General features: G+C 47.3%; 7 protein-coding genes across 7 annotated transcripts; 3 read left to right on the plus strand and 4 right to left on the minus strand.

Moving 5' to 3' along the window:
• Positions 1 to 442: 442 nt before the first annotated feature.
• Positions 443 to 2,033, minus strand: LY79DRAFT_567103 (NmrA-like family protein). The gene has a single exon (XM_060558869.1). It carries the CDS (start codon positions 1,867 to 1,869, stop codon positions 790 to 792), a length of 1,080 nt encoding a protein of 359 aa, XP_060409636.1. The 5' UTR covers positions 1,870 to 2,033; the 3' UTR covers positions 443 to 789.
• Positions 2,034 to 2,267: 234 nt separating this feature from the next.
• Positions 2,268 to 4,048, minus strand: LY79DRAFT_640394 (uncharacterized protein; the record flags this gene model as incomplete). The annotated part of the gene is made up of 7 exons (XM_060562337.1): positions 3,755 to 4,048; positions 3,654 to 3,698; positions 3,543 to 3,590; positions 3,003 to 3,472; positions 2,525 to 2,951; positions 2,400 to 2,467; positions 2,268 to 2,349 (listed from the first exon to the last, which is right to left on the minus strand). The coding sequence occupies exons 1-7, from the start codon at positions 3,806 to 3,808 to the stop codon at positions 2,268 to 2,270; spliced, it is 1,194 nt and encodes a 397-aa protein (XP_060409637.1). The 5' UTR covers positions 3,809 to 4,048.
• A 2,112-nt stretch (positions 4,049 to 6,160) lies between these two features.
• Positions 6,161 to 7,738, plus strand: LY79DRAFT_706727 (uncharacterized protein; the record flags this gene model as incomplete). The annotated part of the gene is made up of 3 exons (XM_060565033.1): positions 6,161 to 6,754; positions 6,901 to 6,948; positions 7,013 to 7,738. The coding sequence occupies exons 1-3, from the start codon at positions 6,527 to 6,529 to the stop codon at positions 7,736 to 7,738; spliced, it is 1,002 nt and encodes a 333-aa protein (XP_060409638.1). The 5' UTR covers positions 6,161 to 6,526.
• A 98-nt stretch (positions 7,739 to 7,836) lies between these two features.
• On the minus strand, positions 7,837 to 9,084 carry LY79DRAFT_567124 (iron/manganese superoxide dismutase domain-containing protein). Its single transcript, XM_060558870.1, has 5 exons — positions 8,867 to 9,084; positions 8,639 to 8,781; positions 8,304 to 8,569; positions 7,931 to 8,246; positions 7,837 to 7,874 (listed from the first exon to the last, which is right to left on the minus strand). The coding sequence occupies exons 2-4, from the start codon at positions 8,769 to 8,771 to the stop codon at positions 7,947 to 7,949; spliced, it is 699 nt and encodes a 232-aa protein (XP_060409639.1). The 5' UTR covers positions 8,772 to 8,781; positions 8,867 to 9,084; the 3' UTR covers positions 7,837 to 7,874; positions 7,931 to 7,946.
• A 262-nt stretch (positions 9,085 to 9,346) lies between these two features.
• LY79DRAFT_524580 (uncharacterized protein) lies at positions 9,347 to 9,993 on the plus strand (the record flags this gene model as incomplete). The annotated part of the gene is made up of 2 exons (XM_060555643.1): positions 9,347 to 9,388; positions 9,484 to 9,993. 2 exons carry the CDS (start codon positions 9,347 to 9,349, stop codon positions 9,991 to 9,993), a joined length of 552 nt encoding a protein of 183 aa, XP_060409640.1.
• An 899-nt stretch (positions 9,994 to 10,892) lies between these two features.
• LY79DRAFT_524631 (TfdA family taurine catabolism dioxygenase TauD) lies at positions 10,893 to 12,185 on the plus strand (the record flags this gene model as incomplete). The annotated part of the gene is made up of 2 exons (XM_060555647.1): positions 10,893 to 11,007; positions 11,152 to 12,185. The coding sequence occupies 2 exons, from the start codon at positions 10,893 to 10,895 to the stop codon at positions 12,183 to 12,185; spliced, it is 1,149 nt and encodes a 382-aa protein (XP_060409641.1).
• Positions 12,186 to 12,947: 762 nt separating this feature from the next.
• Positions 12,948 to 13,494, minus strand: LY79DRAFT_524586 (uncharacterized protein; the record flags this gene model as incomplete). Its single annotated transcript, XM_060555644.1, has 2 exons — positions 12,948 to 13,090; positions 13,149 to 13,494. The coding sequence occupies 2 exons, from the start codon at positions 13,492 to 13,494 to the stop codon at positions 12,948 to 12,950; spliced, it is 489 nt and encodes a 162-aa protein (XP_060409642.1).
• Positions 13,495 to 22,883: the final 9,389 nt, after the last annotated feature.

Raw genomic sequence — 22,883 nt, forward strand, 5'->3', positions numbered from 1 at the left:
TAGAACGTTTGTGCATTTAATAATAGAAACAGGGCATCGAAAACAAAACAGCACCGCATATCCCATCGCCATCAGCTTATAGTTACAGACTACAAACCTTTTGTCTCTAATCTGTTGACCATACGAGAAAGCTTTAACAGCTATGGTCTTCTTGGTTGCTTAGCTTTCTGGGGTGGTAAGAGAACCTTTGAGACGATTTCGGAGTCAACCATCGCACGAGAACTTTACGTGTTTACACTGTGCCTTTAATTTAGACGTGAGTCAAAATACAAGACTGGCCAATCAAATCTCGTGAAATACACGATATGTCCACGAAGTTCTAGCGAATTGGCACCTCTGTCAACTCTTTGGCTTTGGGCAAGCATTAGAAAAGCACTACTTTATTCAAATGTCCTTGGGGTCTTCGTTAGCTCACGGTTCTAATGGGCATTAGCCTGGATGACTTTCATATTGATCATTGGTCTGGATATCTGACAGGAGAGCGCTATAGAATACTGAAATGAGGATGCAATAAAGAGTGAAGTATTTTTTTCGATCACCTCAAGTAAACAAACCCGAGCTATTTCCTCCGTCTTCGACCCTCGCTAACTGTAGAATATTCGACAGCCAAATCGTGGGCTCTTGATTGTCTTCTTTGATGCCACGCCTAACCTGTTGCTTAAACCAGCTATGATCATCAAGGAATACTCTGCAATATTAGTTGGAGATCTCCAAATTTCTATGCGTAGCGGCAATACATTCTTTGAATGATGGGATTCCTGTCCGTCAAAGCATTCCCAAGTAACCTAACTACAACTGCCCCTTCCTGTCATCTTCGGCAATCTTCAAGATCGAAGTCAGGGCGTTGCTTTGGATGGATTCAAGGAGACCAACAAGTCCAGCGGCTCGCCTCTTCTCTTCTTCTCTCCTGAAGAATTCTTCCGCTGTCCTGATCCGACTCGGGTGAATCTCGTCCAAAAGCGCGTAGTCCCGCTTGATGACTCCTTTGTTACCTGCGGAATGTGCCCATATATTCCAGAAAGCGGTAAAGTTGTCCTTGAACGACATAGTTGCCGGGTCTGCCGGGTCAGCGTTGTACCCTGCCGGCTGGTGAGAGAACGGAACATGGTTAAAATAGACGTCCGCAGGAGTGTCGATATATTGAGCCGGGCTGCCTGTAACTCTTTCGAATGCTGCGGCTAGATCGGTGTAGTGAATGTGATCAATGGCAACCTCCAGATCCATCCCGTCAGACCTTTCAGGGTGGTCAAAGAGCCAGCGGACATAGTACTCGCAATCGTCCAGGGCGATATGCGCAACCTCCCCATCCCCGAGAGGGGCTCTCCAAGTGACAATGCCGTTCTCAACTCTCGGGGTCATGATTGTCTTTTCCGAAATCGTCATCTCAATGTATGGCCCGGTGGTGAACAGGGCAACTCCCATGTTGTTGCTCTTTCGCTGTTGCAGCATCCACTCTCCCATACGGCCTTTGCCATCGTAGTGCCCGGCTCGGAACTTTGGATCGTAGCCGCCTTTTTTATAGGCGTAGTCGAGATTTCCGAATACAAAGAACTTAATTCCGAGCTCGACAGCGAGTTCGTAAGCACGGATGGTCCAGTAGACTTCTGTCTTCTCGCCGCAGTTGAAGCCGTCAATGTTGATGAAGGCGCCCCAACATCCCGCGAAGCCCTCTCGCAGGCTGGCTTCGTTGGTAAACGTGCCTTCAATGAACTCGACGTCTCCAAGCTTGGCAAGCTCCCGTGCCCGAGCGGATGTTGTATCACGTGTCAGAACACGCAAGCTGTACGCGCCGTCTTTGGTGAGTCCACGGCATACGGGCAGGCCTTGAGCGCCAGTAGCGCCAATGACAAAAATACGTCGAGGAGCCATGGTTGGTAATTGTTCTTTATCTGGGGTTGTGGTGATTGAAGATGATGATCTTAGTTATCTGGGATAATATGATTTGCGAAAAGCACGGTCATGTTATGTGATGAGTTGGGGAACCTTTTGAATGGAATACCACTGTTCTTATCTACTGTAATTTGGTGATGCATCGCCTTGACTGAGCTGTAAACTTTCCATGTGAAGCCCAAGTCCAATTACCAATCGAGTTGCAACATAAGTAACAGAGGCTTTCGCAATTGGACCGTGATTAGTGATCGTTATGGGGTGAGTTTTGACAAGCGATCATAATGTGGTCATTTCTGATCAGTGGTCACCGTGCCCAATGCTTTCTGATTAGTGATAATCAGATGTTTCTGCACAGGATCGTCTCGCTCCTCATCGTTTTACAAATGATAGTCCCTCGGATCAGTAACATTGATGCCCCGTTGTTTCCAGACACGTTCGATACCCAAATCCTCTTTACCGCTGAATACTAATCAGTGATGGATCTACTGGGTTCACCAGATATGACTTACTCGTCTCGCATAATGACGGTAGGCTCCGTCTCCCCAGCTTCAACGTTAGGATTTAAGAATTTCATGTTCTTTCTCTAGAAAGGCACAAATACGCAAGTCAGCATTGTCCGCCAACATCGTTTCACATTTCTTACCAGTCCTATAGACATATGGATTCCCGGTGGTCTGACTGAAAATCTTTCCACAGGACTCCGACCCTCGATCATGGCGACAATATTCCGAGCAGCCACCTGCGCCTGTACCACGCCAGGCTTAGCAGCTTTGTGTGCTCCCGTATCGGCAATGTCACCAGCGGCAAACAACTTCGGGTACGCCGGATCCTTGAACTGAAGCGTAGGCAGGACCTTGATACCCCCATTGGATGGGTTCAATATAGGATCGCCGTTGCTTGACTGGAGAGTCTGGATGAACTCGTTGTTTGGCTTTTGCCCTGTTGCAGGAATGACAAGATCGGCTACAAGTTCCTGACCATTTGTGAGCTTCAAGACAACCTTTGTATCGTCTTGATCGAGATTGACAGGAGGAAACACGGCGCGCGTTCCAGTGATGAGTCTGTAGTCTCGAAGGTCAGCGTCGCACTACAGGTGGGTAGGGTTCCCTCACTTGACACCCAATTCGTCAAATCGAGATTTGAGGATCTCGTGAAATTTGCTGTGATACAAAGGCATCAGACAATCGCGAGAATGCACAAGGGTGATCTCCTTGTCAGGGTAGAGCTCCTTCAAATCGGTCGCCATTTGAACACCTACGGCACCGCCTCCGACTAAGACAATAGATGAAGCTTTGATGACCGATCCCTGATACGATTGAAGATACTTGATCGAAGATAACTTGTCGTCATGTTGCATGGTGCCGGGCGCCGGCAGCTGAGTGCCTGTGGCGACGACAAGGTAATCAAATGGAATTTCGGTCGACCCCTGCCAGTCCCGATCAAGAACAACGCTGTTATGATGGAGGGAATGGGCACGAGCATGGATAACTTGGTGCCGCGACGGGTCGGACGACCTTGCGAAAATCGCGGTGTATGGAATAAAAGCCTTGTGTTCATGGTTTGGCAGAACAGAAAAGCGAGGCTAGCGGAAAGCCATTAATCAAATGATCTCTGCAATGCAACTAGCCTAGGGCTTTCTCATGATGGCTTACAAAAGCAAAAAGGTGGTGGAAATGGCTGTGCGGCTCAACGAGCAAGATCTATGAAGACGATGGCGATATATTAGTAGCATTCACCGCGAGTATGATCCAAGTGTATCTTACGCGATGAGATGCTGGCAATGATGCTGCTAGCTCTTTGACGGCGCCCTACACCTGCAGCATTAGGAACCGTACTGATCTTTGTAGTCGATGGTAGCACATACAAGTCCGACGTAAGAGCCGCCAAGGACAACAACATTCTTGATTGGTTTCAACATGATTTTCGGCGATGGAGCAGCTTGGGGCGATGTCGATATCGAGGAATGAAAATATTCATGGTGAAGCCATGAAATAAACAGGTTGTTGATTAAATATTGTGTGGGAGATGTCGAGCGTACAAACACAAAGCCGAAGACGAGTCAAGATTTGGACACTGAGCTTAAAAAGCGGGTAGCATAATGAACAGAGCCTACAAACCAAGGCTTCTACTCATGGCTGACAAGGTAGCTGGGGCAAGGAATATCTCCGAGGTGGGATGTTGAACCTGGCATGGTTTCGATCTCCCTATTAGAATGAATTACGGGTGTCGGCGTTAGATCTCAACCTGTTGGGATATTAAGGTCACCTAACCGTACGACATCCCATGATTCAGTACACAAGGGATAAAGCTCGTCAGATTGGACACTCGGACCTCGGGTAGGAATTATTATACAAACGGACCGAACTGACTCAATAACATATGGCCGAGTACATAACTAACATACGTCAGCGATAACTTATAGTTGGGAAGGCTAGTCACAGAATAATACTTTGTTTCACCTCTACGTTTGAGTACATGCATGTACGGGCCCATTCAACACAATCACACATATTCAGAGTTCACCAAGTTAACGGACTTAGTTCAGTTAAGTCGGCCGATTGGCTCATTTTGGTCCGAGGATCCGGGCTCTGCCCAAGCACGCCACCCCCAATAGCCGAAGTCGGCGTTGAGATTAGCTTTACGAGCGAAAGATCTTATGAGTTTTGTTACACTGTTGGCTCTTACAACCGCGAATAGTGCAATCTAACCATGGCAATGCCAAGCGTTATGGTATGGACTAGTCAGTTCAACTCGGAAGCTGTAGTATACCGTATCAGTTTCGTCTTACGACAAAGGAGGGAAGACAATCTATGCTGAAGCTGTAACTATGAACAGAGCTATACATGCCTTAACCTCTTGCCTTTATACTATATGAAGCTTTAGCAACAGTGGTGGATCACTGACTGTATGTAACATCAAGACAGTTTGAATCAGATAGCAGCAGCCAAAGTTCCACTATTCGTGTGAAAGTGATACTACTATCAAGGACGCCCGGTTAACCAAATGTAATATGTACCAGGTGGGCGGCAACCGTATGGTCCTCAAGCGTGACCTGGGAAGAATCACAATGTCCTATATCAAAGCATTTGCCTCCTCTTCAATTACCTAGCACAACTAGCATCTAGTGGGTACGTCTTTGCAGAGACTGTCTAAGGGTATAATACTGAACGCTAAAATACTTAACCCCTGTGTCTTTTTTATGCTTCTAGGGTTCCATAGACATGTTTTAGATGCCAGGACAACTAGTATATCAAGATCCACCGTTGGGAATGATAGAAGATTCCTCAAGCGTAATGAGCTGCCGAGCTTGTACAACAGTATGATTAGGGAGCTTCACAAGATAGTTAGGCGTAAACGGTAAGCTCAATTGAACTGTTTTCAAGCTTGTTCTGCCTGTAGCACTTCATAACTACAACTGGCTGGTTATTACGAGAGACATTGTACCAAATACTGATGCTTTAAGAGAAAACAAGTCTTGAAGTGGCGGTCTACGTTTACAAACGATTTCTGCCTTGCTGCCTACCTGAGATACCATGGGCTAGATATGACAAGATCAAGATCTGCTCATTTGTGATCCGACTTGGGAAACCGACACTCCACTCTAACAAGCATGGGTCTGGAGCCTACGCGCCACAGCCATGACGGGCAGAGAATACGCCCTCTAACAAGCCTCGTTAATCACCACTGTTGACTACGAATACATGTGGCTCACGTAGCTGCCTTGTTGTTGGCCAAGGTCTGACTGCTCAGCACTATGAGGCACAGTCCCGAGAACCTGGCCCCAGCGCTAATGTAGGACGCAAGCTAGGGCAACAATATCGTGATGGACATGGCCCCCGTCCCCTAGCCCCCATCCGACTGCAGTCGAAAACGGGGCGCGTGAACCCACCTGGTTCCTTCGTCATGTCCCGAATTTGCGCAGAAAGGGGAGTTTGGTGTTTTCATGAGAGCTTGCCGTACCGAATCAACAGCCAGTACGAATAGGCACCATCCTGCGCCGCTCCTTGGCATCGTCCCCAATCCCTCACGCCAATGAAGTGACGCCGTCCTCCGAGCCTGCCTTGTGTCAATATGCAGTAATTACCAGTCTCACTCGGATCATGCCAGTCTTGAACACTGAATAAGCTCTTGCTTCCCTTGCCAGAACACGGAGGAAACAGTAAGCTAAGCCTGTAGCATCGGTCTGTTGAAGGAAAGGCGCGTTCTCAATCATCTTGAACCCTACGTAGCTCGTATTGAGGGTGAAGTGACATAGTTATAAAGAGCATATCTCAGCCGACTCGTGGTGTCAAATTTGGGGGCCCGTCAGGGTTGTTCTCATAGCTAAGAACATCGGCAAGGAAATTCGGTCAATGATACCGAAAAGGAAAATGCAGTCAGCAGGATCCTTATATGGCCACCCATATAAGTTAGCCGAAGTGGCATCCGCTTTCTACCCGAGGGAGGGTGAAGATGGCCCCTGTATGTACGGATACATAATCAAGACTTGTTGCAGGCTCTGCCTCTAGCTAGCTTGTTCTTGGCCCCGCGATTTCACGGTGCCGTTGTTTTACTATATCGCGCCTTTAGCCATGATTTCGCATTGATATAGGTCATTACTGGTCTCCGACACCCAAGGCTAACCTGATCTTGCACAATGGACCCATCAGCACGGGCTTCGCAGCCAGGCCGCGAAGTGAGGAATACTTACGACACGGACACCGTTGTTGTCGACAGCCGAACGGGTCACTGGACCGCGCCGTTCCATGACGGCTCCGGACACAGCTACGCGGCCATCTCCGAACCGAATGGTGCTTTCGTGGGGAACAACAAGGCATCAAACACTGCTGGGATCAACGAAGCTTACGAAGGTCGCCACGACGGCGTCCATAGCGCACAACAACCTGGCCGAGGCAGACGCTTTCCTTAGCTGCTCTTCGGTATCGGCGGTCTGGTCGTCTTGGTTCTTGGAGGAGTCGTCGGCGGCATAGCTGGGTGGAGAGTTGTAGCAAACTAAAGCCAGCACCCAAGCTCAACTCTCCCTTTGGCGTGAGCCAGCTATGGACGAAGCCAACCGAGGTGTGTATGCTACAATCCCCCCCACAACGGAAAACAGTTCGCTAACGGTTTGGCTGCATAAAAGGCATTGCCGGAAATACCGCAAACCGAAGTCTTTTACATTGGCTCGCCTGATAATATCCTCGGCGTCAACTGGCGTGAGGGCTTCTCAAGAGGAGGCCTCCCTGATAGCGTCAGCGAGGGGGGGTATACACTGAGCAATACCGGCACACAGATAGCGGCATACTGGCCGTCTACCCTTCTCCAAGCCAGTAACGGAGACGTCGTGGAGGTGTTCTACGAATACAAAGCGCCGAAATTCCAAGAGCAAACAGCAGTCGGCATTACAGCCTCCCCCGGTTCGGCGCTCGTGATTCTTCCCAGGGAGGTAATTCGCTCGGCTGGCGAGAGGACAACATCATCGAGCGCAAGAATCATTTATCGGGACACCGACGGAAGGCTGCAGAACTACGACCGCTCCTCCGGTGGCCAAAAAGTCACATCTTCGGGCCAGTTGCTGGGGACTGTGGACTCAAACTTCACCATGGCCGGCTTTGCCGTTGCACGACTCGACTCGGGAAGTGGGGGATCGGGTGCCCTGAACACATGGATTTTGTACCAAGACTCCAAGACCGGCAAGATATCGTACTTGTACGAGGATGACACGACGGGCTGGAAAGGGCCGGAAACGGATGCCGTATTTGAGGGGGCTAATAACCCGACACAACTCGCTTGTGTGACGGCCAGCTCGGCCAAGGTCCCGCAGGTTCCTCTGGTGGCATCGCACGATCTAAGCCATTGCTCCTTCTAGGTGAAGCGACAGCTGAAGCACGTTCATTTCGATGGCAACAAATGGTCGGATGTGGGATTCTTGCCGATACCGTGAGATGGTCAAGATTATTTATTTGTATTTGCAACGTGTAGTTTTGAGTGATTCTTTACGATTCCTTTCGCTGTTAAATCAAGTGGCCATTAGATGTGTGCGTCTACAAGGCTATCGTACATTTTTATTTCGTCGCCTATTTCTCAAAGCGCTTGGCAACAGTCTTCCAGTTGACAACGTTCCAAATAGCGTCGAAGTACTCGGCCTTGCGGTTCTGGTACTGCAGGTAATAGGCGTGCTCCCAAGCGTCGATGCCCAGCAGAGGCTCGAGGTTGCCGGTGACAGGGTCCTGGTTCGCGCGGGTGACAACGCCGAGGGTACCGCTGGTCTTGTCCTTGACGAGCCAGGCCCAGCCACTGCCCTGGATGCCGGCCAGGGAGGTGTTGATCTGCTTGCGCAGGGTGTCAAAGGAGCCAAAGTCCTTCTTGATGGCTTGCTGTGGAGGATGTCAGATCTGCATTGTCTAGGCTTTGCGAGAAATAGGTGAACGTACAGCCAAGTTGCCGTCGGGCTCACCGCCGCCATCTCTGCTGGCGGGGGCCAGGTTCTCCCAGAAGAGAGAGTGATTGATGTGGCCGCCACCGTGGAAGTTGATCAAAGGCGCCTGGGCGGCAGCCTTGGAGAAGTCGCCCTTGGCCTTGGCGTCCTCGACGGTCTCGAGGGCGGTGTTGAGGCCGTTGACATAGGTCTGGTGGTGCTTGGAGTGGTGAAGCTCCATGATCTGGGCCGAGATGTAGGGCTCAAGCGCGCCGTAGTCGTCTGAGCGAGGGGCCAATGTTAGCGCGATTGTTACGCATCCAGAGGTTGCTAATCAACGGCGCTACTCACAAGGCATATCGGGCAGAGTGGCCTTGCCGCGAACAAAGCTGGTGCTGGCCATGGCAGCGGCAGCAGGCTTCGCAGCACCAGCTCGGAGAGCTGCGCGGAGAGCAGGAGCGGTTCGGAGGAGAGCGGACGACATTTTCGTGTTCCTATGTCTTGTATGTAAGTACCACTGAAGTCAATTAGAACAGAAACAATTGATTAGGAAGTGCGGGAATGCAGCAGTAGAAGTACCTTGAGATCAACGGAAGTTGACTAACGGCGGGTGGTGCAAATCAGGATGATGTCAATTGCGAGAGGTACGCTTTGCTCAGTTGCTCGCTCGGCTATTACGTGAGGAAGCTCGGATCTCCAGGAAAGAGCCTCTTCAGCACCTTCTTTGCTCTTCTGCGAATGAGAGGGGAATGTCGTCATCCACAAAAAGTGGGGAGCTGTTACCTCCAGATTCCGCGCAGCGCCCTCGAATATTCTTGAGACATCCGCCCCATGTGCACTACACTGCCACAGACTCTCAGCCACATGTGGCTTGTGTGTGTGTGTGATAAGATACTCCTCAGCATGGCGGGGTGAGACGCTTGATTCTGGAATCGCGTGTGCATTCACAGCCAGACGCGTCAAGCTTCCCCGCCAGGAAGATCACCACGCCGCCCTTGTTTCTGCCAACACTATCGACTCAGCAAACAGCACAAGGCGACAGCCTGCCTAAAAGTCGCCATGTCTTATTACGATATCGACGCTATCTTGACTGACGCAGAGGTACGACGCAAACTCCTCAGACCAAACATCAGCGCGCATCAGCAGCACTTCCTCCAAACGATGGTCCATGAGCAGCCGAAGCTGATAATTCCCAGAAAGTTCCCTGCAAATTCGAACTCGATGTCGCCGACCTCGGATACCTCGACAACAACCCCTCCCATGCTCTTAAGGCAGGAACGCAGATTGCACTGCCGCTCTGGCTCGCTGAGATGCTCGCTCTCGCTAACACGGGCACCGCCGAAGAGTCGAAAGCACCGGTAACCCTGAACTTGCCTGCCGCGCTATCATATCAGGTTGTCCAGGCCCTAAAAGCCGATGCGCGAGCTGTTCCGGTTAGGGACCAGAGCGCCCACTTCTACGGCCTCGGCACGCGCATCTTGGATCTGTTCGACGAGCGAGAGCTCAGCGACGTGATGCGAAAGACCTTTGTGATGCGGGCAACAGAAATCGCGTTGCATGCCAGGAAAGGCGCCGATGACGGCATCGGCGCTTCCAACGAAGATTTTCTTCGTGGCCTGGACGAGTGGGAACGCGCTCTCTTTCGCAAGGCACACGACGGCACCAAAGCTTCCAAGGAGTGGATGGACAAGGTCAAGAAACACTGATGAAGGACACTGTTCTTCTCGACACGAGATCCATGGCACAAATCAATCAGAGGCTACCAAGTCGCCACAGGTCGACCAGTCGCTGCTCGTTGCTGGCACCGAAGGACCCTAATGAGCGAGTCTACCGCACTGACCCAGCCCAACATGAAGCTGCGAGCACCATTGCAGTATGCTATCACCACCACGGCAGCACTGAACAATGGTGCGTAAGACTTCCCACACCCTCGGAGCCGCGATGCGGACGGGCCGGCTTAACAGCAGCGACCGAGTCTTCTCGGAGCGGCTCATTCGGGAAGACGGTCCGGTCGTATATACGATTACCCCCGCAATATTGCCCACGTTGAGAACACACACCACTTCAGGGGTAAATGCTAGTATTTCCGCACAACGGCTCGTGGCAGGCCAAGGGCGAGGCGGACACTGGTTAGATGGGTTGCGATAATCAAATCGCGGTTCGGTCTTACAACGGTAAGGCCGAAATAGCCCGTTTCAGCCACGAGAATGGAAAGACGAATGCTGGGGACATTCATTGCCTGGCCGCTCATAGATAGCTGTCAGCGAATCTTCATCTCTTATCGCGCTCATTCTTCGTAGTTTGTGTGAGCCATATGCACGTGTCATCGTTTCACTTTCAATGCTTTATCACAAGCCCTCTATAATGACCGGGTCTGAGAGCGGGGCAATCCGAGGAACCGGGCGCAGGTTATCGGCGGCTTCCGGCCGTCCACAATGGCCGCCACTTTTATCTGCCACAACATTTATATACAAAGGAAGCCCGAAGTTCCATCTTCTCATTCTTGCACTAGAAATTAGTTGAAAACCGGCTGTACCTGAAACCGCGCCACGAAATTCCCCTTTGAGACAACTTGAACGCCTTCTCTCAACAATACACCCACAACATGGCCATCCATCAGACCCCTTCTCGGGTAACCGTCCAGCCCATTGTTCCACCCAAGGACTCGGCTATTGATTTCGGGGCTGTTGTCACAAATGTTGACATTGAGAAACTCACCGGTAAGACTACATTGAAACGCGGAACATGATGAAAGCAATGATTTTGCATAATTAGTGGGAGACTACCCGTAGAATCGGTAACCTCCTTTGGTAAGCTTCAGTCTCGAGACTTACATGCCCGGGCCAGTAGCTGACGGTTTGCAGACGCCGATTTCGACGTGATCCGTGATGCCCTCTTAAAGCACCAAGTCATTGTCATCAAGAACCAAAGTCATGCCTCCCCCAAAGCCCAGTTTGAGATCACGCAAAGATTCGATCCCGAGGCCGGTGCCTCGTACGGGCATGGCAAGACCCTCGACGCTAAGCGTTCCATTCTGCGTCCTGACCTCAAGACCATTCCCCATCAGCCGCAGGTACAAGTCATTGGCAACGGCTTCATTGAGGAATACGAGGGCTTGAAGAACATACAACTTAGGCACCCTCACCACCGGACGTTCCATGCCACCACCATCCCGGCCGAGGACGACTTGGACTTCACCCGCTTCTATCGCTGGCACATTGACGCGGCGCTCTACGGCCTCGCGCCGCCCGTCGCCACTACTCTCCTCGCCGTCCGCGTCCCCGGTGGTCGCAAACAGACGCTCCGCTACGACGACGGCACGGGCGAGGAGATGAGCGTGCCGCTGGGCACCACCGCTTTCGTCTCCGGTTATGCCATGTACGACCAGCTCTCCCCCGAGGACCAGGACTTTGTCCGCACGACAAAGGTCGAGTACGCCCCGCATCCCTACGTCTGGATGAGCGGCGCAAAGTCCCGCTCCGACGGCCTCGGACTGGTGTCAGAGGGTAAGGAGGTGCCGCTCACCGACCTGCCGCCTATTGAGGAGGAAAAGATACAAGTCTTGCCCATGTGCTGGCGGAACCCCGCCACGGGCCGGCTGGCGTTGCAGGTCCACCCCTCGGCCGTGCGGAGGCTGCACTTGGCAGACGGGACCGTGATGGAGGATCTGGCCGAGGTTCGGGAGACTGTGCACCGGCTGCAGCGCCCGGGTATCTCGCCCAAATACGTGTACCCGCATGACTGGGAGGAGGGCGACTTTGTCATCTTTCACAACCGCGGGGTAATCCATTCTGTCGTTGGTGCGTTTGCGGAAAACGAGGTCCGGTTGTTCCGGCAGTGTAATATCGCTGCTAGCCGGCTTCCTGACGGCCCCGTCGAGGTCGCAGCGGCTGTGTAACCGAGCTTGCCGTTCGTGTTGCCTAGTTGCGGGCTGCTATTTTCGTGGCATCATCTCATGGTACCTTCGTGAAAGGTAGTCTTCTGCCGGGTTCTACCCGCATCTAAATCAGCCAAATCATATCATCCATTGATGCCACCGAGGTAACCGATAAGGTTCGCTGTTAGTCGCGTGATGAGCCCAGCCATCCAGATTCGGTATTTCATGTACCCCAAGTCACATCGCGCCGGCATGTCACACACTTCTGACTCACGGGCATGTCTTCCCGGCGGCGATCCCAAGATGCATTGCCACATGCACGTCGTGTCACAGTCGTAAGCACCCCATGACGATCCCCGTTCAATATCCGGGATCGGAGCCGGCGAGTGACGCCTAATGCCGAGATCACCAGCACCCCGCACCGAGCCACCCTGGCCATCAAGTGAGACGGGCTCGTCTGGTCTGACAGCGTCGTGCCTTAGGGGCTCACCGCATGATCGTCGTAGGTGAGCATTGCTTGCGAGATGATGATGATGATTTTTTTTGAAGGTAAATGTCGACCATTCTACAAGATTAATAAGTGTGCTATTTAGATAATGAGAGTGTAATATGTCAATCCCGCGTCGCCGTTGATCAACCAACGGCGGAACGCTAACGCCAAATCAAAAGAACCCAAAACTTTTGTTGTTCCGCATGAAAAGGGGTATCATTCTAACCAGAGCCACGGGACCCTTCGCATCGCTGGAAATGAAGAAGAACACGTAAATCGCCAACGCCACGACCCTAGCCATGCTTCCAGAACTTCCACTTTTGCGACTTCTGACAGGTGTCAAAGTCTGTTACGAGGAACTTGCTGAGCTTCTTCCAGCCCTCCTCGGGGAGAGACTCGATGGAGTCGTTGAGCATGTCCATGCAGTACTTGGTGGCTGTTATCATGTTAGTTGCTGTGCGAAGTCCCGGGCGACGGATGGTGAAGTTACTTACGCATCATGCCCATGGCATCCTCGCTGTCGGCAGCAATCTCCATGCGCGTCGAGTTGTAGCAGTGGTACTTCTGTTGCAGTTCCAGCATGCATTCCCAGAGGGCTTCGAGGTTGGCGTCCTCTGCAGAGGAGCGGCGGCCGGTGAGGGATGGCCGCGAGCTGGTGGGCTGCTCCACCCCCACGGTGGTCGACGCCGGGACATACTCGGTCATGGTGACCGAGGCGTCGGCCTTCTCGTCGGATGCGCAAGGGCGGATGACGATGTCGTCGTCGCTGTCGCTCTCGGGCCACGAGCTGCCAGAGCTGCTTCGTTTGCAAAACTGGGTCCGTTGTTGTCGGCCGAACATGTTGGGCAAAGTTTTGTGTGATGGGATGAACGTAGTAACTAGTAGAGGCAGCGTGTCTGAGTGAGTGAGTGTGTGTGTGTATGTATGTGTGAAGTGAAGTGCTGGTGTGTATCGGTATTTGTATGCGTAAGTGAATGTGCGTGTAAGTAGGTGTCTTTGTTTATTGTTGACGTGAGGCGTCGATGGGTGCCCGATGTAAATGGAGTAGAGGGCGATGGCAACCGTTCAGATGGAAATAGCCAAGTGCCGTGCTAGGAAGTAGGGATCCGTGAAATATGACGAAGCGAACAAGTTCCAGGGGGATCATAAGCCCACTATATAACCGGCGGGTGCCGGAGCCCTATGTAGCGATCACGAATCTAAGGCTCAGATCGTTCGAGACGAGGCGCCCTAAAAATCTGAAAGGCGACGGCGATCAGACCCGCGGCGGCGCCCAACGGAACCAGGCCGATCCTTACTCATACCAATGCTTGGGGCGCTCTGCCAGCCCAGTCAAGCCAGTCAGAGACTTTTTTTTCAGTCTATCTGGCAGAGCAAATGGGATAGCATGGATGTGCATGGATGGACGGACGTGTGTTTGTGTGTGTGTGGCACCTGGCACACCTCCTGGGACGCCTTCAGGGTCGTGTACACGAGGCCATTTGCCCGTAGCCGCATGGTGTTTGAGACTGACATGCGTGAATAGGAGTAGCCGTAGTACCTTTTGATGTACGGAGTAATCCAACCTGGAACGAGTAATGAGGATGGGGCCCGGAGGGCTGCGCTGGGAGCTCCGTCTGGCCCGGGCAGCGTCCGGAACTGGGACTGGGCATTAAATGGGTCCATCCAAGCAATTTTTTTTTCCTTCTTCTCCCTTTCCCTCAAAGCTGCCTCTCTCCCTCCCATGCTTGTCCAGGAACCTTGGACGAACCATTTGGCTTTTGGCAGGGGAAATCGACGGGAACACTATGAAGAGAGGGAAGAAAAAGGGCCGAACCACCACGTAACGCAAACAGTACCGGCTCCCCTCCGCGACGGAAAATAACTGGGGCTACGACGCACGAGTTTTCGTCTGTGACGTCGGTTTAGTCCCTGGAATCAACTACATAGTATCCGTACCGGCAGCTAAACGCGAGGGGGGGTGTGGAAATTTTCCGAGCATGGCAAGTCAACAAATCTTCGTCAAAGAACATACTAAAATCGTGTTACGCGTTTGTTGGCACCGTACACCATCTTGGTTTAGTTGGCGTACATCTTCCATATTACGTGTGTGTGTGTGTGTGTGTGTGTGTGTGTGTGTGTTGTGCACGCCCGCCCGACCGAGACTTCCATTACAACTGTCATGCGAATGAGGGCCCTGAAGGCCCCCTTGCATTTGGCATCTAGACTCTGTCAACAGATTGAGCACCACGGGATGTACTCCGTACGCGAGAAAAGGAGGGGAGGGGCACTGCAAGAGAGGTTGACCAAAAGGTGCTGCTGCTCGCTTCCCCAGTCTTGTCATGATGTTACGGCGGTGTCAGCTTCGCAGTCGTGAGTGGACGAAAACAGCCAGCCGACGTGGACAAGCGTGGCTGCGTTGGTCATCGTCCGGCGATGCAGGGCCGCAGCAACAGCCCAGACTGACGGATGTCATCTGCCGGGCGAGGAAAGGAGTACCGACAACGTTCATGATTGGCACGGCATGGTACTCTCGTTACCGCCGCATGAAAGCCTGGGTTCGGTACCGTTGAAACCTTGGATTGTTTGCGTTGTGGGTTTGTCAACAACGGCGTGCGATGAGGGGGCGGCTTGTTTCTCCCTAGCGACCGTCGAGTGAGTGCGTGATGTATTGATGCAATACCACGCTGATGTGAAGCGATAAGGGCCGTACATATGGCCATTTCCAGGGCCTGGATTCGCTCAGGGCAGTGGTACGATTGTTCATGACCTGCGGTGAAGGGGGTTCACCGTTCGTTAAGCCAGTCTTTCTGTCTCAGACTTTGAGACATACGCCTAACCCCTGGTACTTGGACGATTGGATCAAATGACGGTGACGGTGCGGGAAGGGCGCGGGGAGTTTGGGTGTGAGAGACATGTCAGATGAGTCCTGGATGGGGGCGCCCACCCCCTCCTAACGCCTGAAGCTTCCACCTTGAGCAACCTTCTTTGAGGCTTAGAACACCCAATCCACAGACAGGCCACCCACTGCGGTCCTCATTCACCGGGAGGCGGGCCTCGCCTCGAAGACTCCCGTCTATTCCCGTAAATGGGGGCCGCTACAAGGTGGCGGTGCAGGGGCCGATTCCGCACCGAAATTTGTGATCTGCGCCCGACTTTCGGTGGAGTACGCAGGTTGGCCGAGCTTGTGAGAGCGAAAGGGGGGGAGATTGATGATGAGTCCTGCCATGGAAACCGGCAATACTAATCGTTAGTGAGACCATTCTCGGCTTTGCACTACACAAGTCCTCTTACGCTACCGTGGTTAGGTATGTGAGTTACCTTACGGCACAGTGATTTTGATCTGCTGCATGGCGCCATGGACACCTCATCAGCCGGACATTTCGGACGCCGTCCAAGGTATGGTCGGACGATCCTGCTAGCAAAGTCGAAGAGCTCACAATCTGACCACATTCAAGCCCTCCACTGAAAGCTTGTGTCAACGTCCAAGGCAGATCGGCTTCATGATGCCCTTATCGGGGGTATGAACGAAGCTGATTGCTGTTATCAATCAGGTGGCCAATCCATGCGTCATACCCACGCTTTCTAGTCTATTCTTATTTCACATCTGGCTTTGCTCCCTCTTCACATGCCCACAGCCATAAACTCATGCTTGGCAGCCTTGGCCTGCTTTCCTACTTCCCTGCTGGCCCCGCGAAGCCACACATGATTATCATCGCCAAGTGCCAAGGTTGTTGCGCCATTGCGACTGTTTGCGCGTCGCCGAGCCACTTGCTGGCTGGAATCGATCCACGACATGCGGTCCTTGTCCAATCCCTTGTGTTCATTGACCAGCGTCGTATTGTGATGGGGATTTGCACGTTTAATGTATACTATGTAAGGCAGTAAGTTTGGTCAGGCTCTACCTGTGCCCCACTTAGTATGTGGCCGGCGCGTGCCCTGAACTTGGATCGTCGCATCTATCGAAAACAGCGTGCCAATGTGGGTGAGGTTGGAACTCGTGGAGCTTGAAATTAACCTTTTTCTAATAATCAAATCTATAGTTGACAACTAGGCAGTTGTTGATACTGAGGTAGTAGGCCACACACATCAGCGGCGTAGCACAAGGGCATCGCGCCCCTCTTGGATCGAACCAGCATAGTTGCAGACCATTGTGTGCTATTACCCTACCCATGCTCAATACCTCTAGACGTTTTTTTTTCTCTTTTGGTCATGTAACCGTCTCGTCCGGCAAATGGTTTCACGAAGCCATACCTTACTGTCATCATGACTGCATAAGGTGTTGATCTCGGTCACCGAAAAAGCGTGTGTAGTTATGTTGTGTTATAAAACATTGAGGTACGTATCCCAGTCCCTATTAAATCGCACAGGAACAACAGTACCGGTAGTCTAATACACAGTCGGAAAAACACAGTACGAGTATCACGCTCGATACTCAAACACAATATAAAGTTGCGTTGGGAAACACCACTCATCAACTCCATTTGTCGTTTCAAGGAACATGGCCCAGAATTGTATGTGTGTAAAGGTGGGTCATGTTGCTTTGCCCCTCGGCAAAGTCGCAATCGAATCATGCGGGTTCGATTTTGCTCACAAACGTGTCAAATGACCAATACAGGGTTTATTTAAGTTTCCTGGGGGCAAGCAAGGCAAAATCTATCAAGACTCCTTCAGGCCAACTCAAAAGCATGTGGATACACTGGTAACCCTGCAAATTTTCTTTCTTTCACGGGCATAAAACCACATCGCTCGGTGAGCGGTTACCAGGTAAAGCGCAGGAGTTCACGCGAAACTCGGCGCGAGAATGCTCCTCGGCAACGAAGACATGATATCAGCCGGTCAAACCCTAGTCAGGAATGGCTGCCGGAGATGCCCAACCTCACGTTTCTAAGTGTAATACAAAATGCAAAGTCGGTGACGCCTAATTCGCCAGGCCCGTTCTGCAGCGGAATTGCGCGAGCTTCAAGACTTTTGTCCAACGGATGCTTGGGGCCGAATGGGTATTCGGACTAGGCATTATCGCACCTCCGCATCACTGGGCTTATGATACGTGCCCGGTTCCCACGGACAACTCTGGCCTGGTTGAAAACAGGAGTTTTGAAGGAATAAGGTTGAAACGGCTCATATCAATGTTTGGGGTATTTGACTACCCCTGTTGATTCGGACCAGATGTTTTGAAGCGGTGAGCCCGGCTCAACTCGGCTCGTCTGGGTTGAAACCATCAATCTCGCACCCTCATGTTGCCAAGCTCACACAATAGATTCATAAATTAACTAGGCTACGGGTTTCTGTACAACATCTGTACAAGTCTTCTTGTATTTAATAACCTCGTAACACCGTAAACCCGGACTTGCACAGCTAACGCCTCTGGATGTCTTGAATCTCCCCAGTCGATCTTCATCTAATCGATAATTACCAATCACTAACATCAGCGAGACCCGAGCCACAGTATCTGTACCTATATTGCACGGGACAGAGTCAGGAGAGAATGGTCATCATCTTATTTATTTCCCAGACCCTGCCGTTTCTGCTAAATCAATGCTATGTCCACCAAAACCAGGGTCAATAGTTCTCATAGCTCTAGCCTTTCACTGTGCTGGAGTTTGAACTGGAAGAGGATGCAATCCCGAAAAAGCAGTATGCAATTGGGAAATTTCCATTGTCTAAACCAAGACTATCATTAATAGCTCATGTCGTGATGGTACTTAGTTTACAGTTGCAACAATACAATTGGAGTGCCAACCTTGCATCACAGGTGATGTTTCATTAATGGAAAGTCCGGCTGTTTCAGTTGAAGAAGCTGAACTGTGAGTGAAGGTATGGCCCCTTTTCCCCTGAGTTGTGTTCCAGGCACTGCCCAATCTCGTGGGAGTCACACACCCTATCAACCAAATACAGTTGAACACTGGGCATCGATATTATGGCTTGTGTTATACTCATTTCAGGAACACTCCGGACTTCCACTTGAGCCATAGCAACAGCATAGTTTGCAAGAAAATAGTAACATCGGCGACAACGTAAAGGATGACATCCTTTCAATTGGGCCGGAGGAACTCATTAGGTGTTCGGGCTCGGAAACGAAGGAGGTTAGGGAACTGCTGCCATCACGTACTGAATGAACAAGACGGAGGTGAATGCGTTTAGGGAACAAGCAGTGAAGAATTGCAGTAACAGAAGCGCGCCCAATTCACTGTGCTTCTCTCGACCAGGCGATGACCCCCCAAGTCCAGTTGTGTTATTCACACTCTCACTATCAAAATGTATATAACCTCGCAACACTTCGCTGTAGAAGCAACGCTCTCCAAACTCGATCATCTGCACACAACAAAACGCTTTACAACCCAAACAGAATATCCAAGGCTGACGAGAACCCGCACAACACACGCACAAGAAACAGCATTGAACTTTACTCCAGCTACCATCTCGACAAGGAGCTACATTCGCCAATATGTGCACCACACCATACACCCCCTTACGGTGCCTCAAGTGCAACCGCAATTACAAGAACCGTAAGGGTAGAAGACAGAAATGCGAGGCCAAGCGCGCAGGCCGGGCGTGCTCGGGAACTCACTCCGTGAGACTGCCCTCAACAAAAAGAGGCTATTGCAGTGGCTGTGCCGACTCCTCCAATAGTGAGACGGACTCTTGGCCTGACTCAGATTAGTCGACCTTGCCTGGAACGCACACATCCAGTGGTGTGGCAAAGTCAAAGGTATAGAGCACGCAGCTTTATACAAGTGCTAGAGCAGTGGAAAATGGGCGTGGTTATAGCCACTAGTGTATATCCTTTATGCTAATGATTTCTAAATAATACCAGTCAACACTCACAAAAAAGGTCACGCCCACATCGTGACTAATATGAGAAGTAAGGACATTTGATGATGCCTACACCCACGTCGCCTGGAATGTACATAAGCAATCACGGTGTGCTTTATGAGATCTATACCAACCCTCTGTCCCTTTTTGCCTAGATTGACCCCTCTCGGTACTTCACTATCCTACTATTACTGGTAACGCTGCCCCTAATGGCTGGATATGCACCTCGGTTTGTCAGTCAGGATGTGAGTGCCCCAAGGGATGGGCCTAGACACTTTTAAAGAATCACAGTTCTACTGAGTAGCGGCATAGGAGGTTAAGTGGAAGAAAAGAAACTGTTAGTAACACCAAGGGATAGGTTAATACAGTTAACCATACATATTAGTAGCAATTAACAAATAATAGAGGTAACTATAGTTCTCTATTATACGTGAAGAAAAAAAGGATAATTATTATAGGTTAGTTAGTTAAATAACTAACTTATTACCTATAAATCCTTAGAGAATCTATAGCTAAATATCTAAGGATTTACTAGCAATAAGTTATTAAGGTTAACCTAATAACTCTAATATTTATCTATAATAGTTAATATTATAACACTAGTAACTTTCTATAGTACTAAAAATCTCTTATTATTTATATCTAAAAGAATAGCTAAAAAATATAATAAAAACAAGAAGCTAAAAAGTATTTAATACTTTTTACTTATATAGTCTATTATATATAAAAAACCTATTTATTTATTTATATCTTTAACTACTTATTACTAACTAGCTTCTTTAATATATTATTTAGTAATAACTTTATAAACTTATCTACTAGGTTATTACTACTATAAATCTACTATATCTTAAAAATCTTATAGCGTTTATATAACTAGTAAAAGGCTATAATATTTATTATAAGTTACTTCTTCTTTATAGTACTAAGCTTTATAATATACTTATAAAGTAAATATAAGTTAGTGTAAAGTATTATAAGTATTTATAGTAGTTTAAGGTAGTTAGTAATTATTATAAGAGTAATACTAATTATATAGGTAATATTAGCACTAGTAACTATCCTATAGACCTTAGAGGTAAGTATACTATATATAACTTTTTTATACTTTATTAAACTAAAGTAAATAATATTACTAGTTAACTTAAAGCTTTTACTATTAGTAGTAGGTTACTTAATAATTTATTTATTAGTAAGAACTATAATAAAGCTAAGTTAAAAGGTAAAGTTATAGTTATTTATAAATAAGCTATTAATAAATATAAAGAGCTTAGTAGTTATAAGGTTAATTAGTAAAAATTATAGGCTATAGTTAAGGTTACTAATTTACTATTTAATATAGTAGTTTAAAGCTTTAATCTCCTCTGCTATAGGTAATTAGTGTTAGGCAGCAACTAAATAGTTAAAGTAAGCTTTAGGTTAGTAAATAAAAGTAATATATATACTATAGGTATATTACTAAATATAATTTTACTAAGCAGTAGGTAATTTCTTATTAATAAGTTAGAGCTTTTTACCTTAGCCTTTTTAGTAAAAGGTAAGCTTACTATTAGTAGTAATAGATAATACACTACTATTAAAGGTAATAAAGTTATTAGTTATAAGTAATTACTTAGGTTTTACTATAAAAGTAGCCTTCTTAAGCTTCTTCTCTTTATAAGTAAAGAATTTACTATCTATAAGGCTAATTATATTATTTATTTATATACTAATTAATCTAAAGTTACTATTATTAGGTAATAATATTAATAAGTAAAGGTTAAAGGTTAATAAATTTATCTAGAGATTCTCTTTATAATAGTAGTTATAAGTTACCTACTAGTAGGTTTTTACCTCTATAATACTATATAATAGCTTAGTTACTATTATTATTATATTTACTAAGTAAAGATAGTAAATTTATATAGGTAAGTAGGTAAAAATAATATAATTTAGTAGTATTACTAATTAGGTATACGCTTAGGTAATATTATATAACTAGAGAAGAAATCTATATTAAAGTAGTAAAGAAGTAAAGGTAAGTATTAATTACTAGGCTATTTACTAAATAGTAAGTAACTATATAAGAATTATTTCTTTACTATTATCTATATAGCCTTAGATAATAAGCTATAGTTTTTTATAAGGCTACTTGTTTTTACTTTTTACTTTATAGACTATATATAATTTAAATATATAGGTATTACTATAAGATTTCTTATTATAAGTAATAATATAAAATACACTATAGTTAATAAAGGCTTTTACCTCTGCCTTATTAGATTCTCTAAAGGGTTTACTAGGTGTAGTAATAATCCCTTTCTTGTGTAGCTTAATAGTAAGTGTATAGTCTACTTCCTCTTTTATAGTTAAGAATACTATAGTTATAGTAAAGTGTATTTCTATAAAGAATATAGGTATTAGGTTCTTTTATAGGCAACTATAGTATTATTATAGTAGTTTATTATTAATAATAATAGTATTATATACTTCCTCTTTAGTATTAGGTATCTTTATAAGGTCTTCTTATGCTTATATAGTGTATATAGGATTATCTTCTGCTTATATAGAGTAGCTAGTAGGTTTATTTAGTATAAAAAGGTCTAGTTAACCTTCCTCTATATAGTAAGGTTTTACTATAGTAATCCTAAAGTTATATAGGCTATAAGGTAAATTAATAGTATAAGTAGTACTATTATTAGTAATAAGGTAAAATAGGCCTTACTAGCTATATTTTTTATACTATATATAAATAAAGGATTAAAGAGGTAAAGTAATAGTATTAGTTAAATCTAGGCTATTATATATAGCTAGTGCTTTATAAAGCTATTACTTTATATAGATTTAGTATACTATAGCTATTACTTTTTTAATTACTTTAGTATACTATATAGTAGTTATAGTAGGTAGTAACTTATTAGTTATTTAGAGGTATATACTAAAAACAAAAAGAGTTAAGATAAGGCTATCTAGGCTAATAGTATTATTAATTACTTTAATAGTAAGTTAAAAGGCAACTTTAGGTTTAGTACTAGTTTCTTTATAAATAATTTTATAGGTATAGTAAAAGGGTATATAGTAGTACTTAACTTTACTAATACTATAATAGGCTTTAATAGGCACTTTTTTTACTTTAATAGATAACCTATAAGTAGTATATTTAAACTTACTAAAGTAAAAATTTAGGCTAGCGTTAGTTATTATCTAATTAAGTAGGCTAAGATATATATTAATCTAGTATATCTATAGTGCCTCCTATATATACTCTATAGTAATAAATAATAAGAATCTTACTATATTAAACACTATTACTATATTAACTATATAAAGTACTAGTTTATTACTATTAAGATATATTATATTAATAAAGATCTTATAGTTAAACTTATTATTATTATATAGTGTAAACTTAAAGTAACTAGGGGCTTTAGAGTATAATTAGTAGTAATAGTAGT

The sequence above is a fragment of the Colletotrichum navitas genome (genome assembly GCF_030913465.1).
Source record: "Colletotrichum navitas strain CBS 125086 chromosome Unknown LY79scaffold_81, whole genome shotgun sequence".
NCBI classification, from domain to species: Eukaryota; Fungi; Ascomycota; class Sordariomycetes; order Glomerellales; family Glomerellaceae; genus Colletotrichum; species Colletotrichum navitas.

Excerpts from the sequence above, each read along its gene's own strand:
- LY79DRAFT_567103 (XM_060558869.1), bottom strand. The coding sequence starts at position 1,869 with ATGGCTCCTCGACGTATTTTTGTCATTGGCGCTACTGGCGCTCAAGGC.
- LY79DRAFT_567124 (XM_060558870.1), bottom strand. The coding sequence starts at position 8,771 with ATGTCGTCCGCTCTCCTCCGAACCGCTCCTGCTCTCCGCGCAGCTCTC. Across the intron at positions 8,570-8,638 it reads CACTCTGCCCGATATGCCTT|ACGACTACGGCGCGCTTGAG; the intron begins GTGAGTAGCGCC and ends CCCCTCGCTCAG. Across the intron at positions 8,247-8,303 it reads AGCCCGACGGCAACTTGGCT|CAAGCCATCAAGAAGGACTT; the intron begins GTACGTTCACCT and ends CATCCTCCACAG.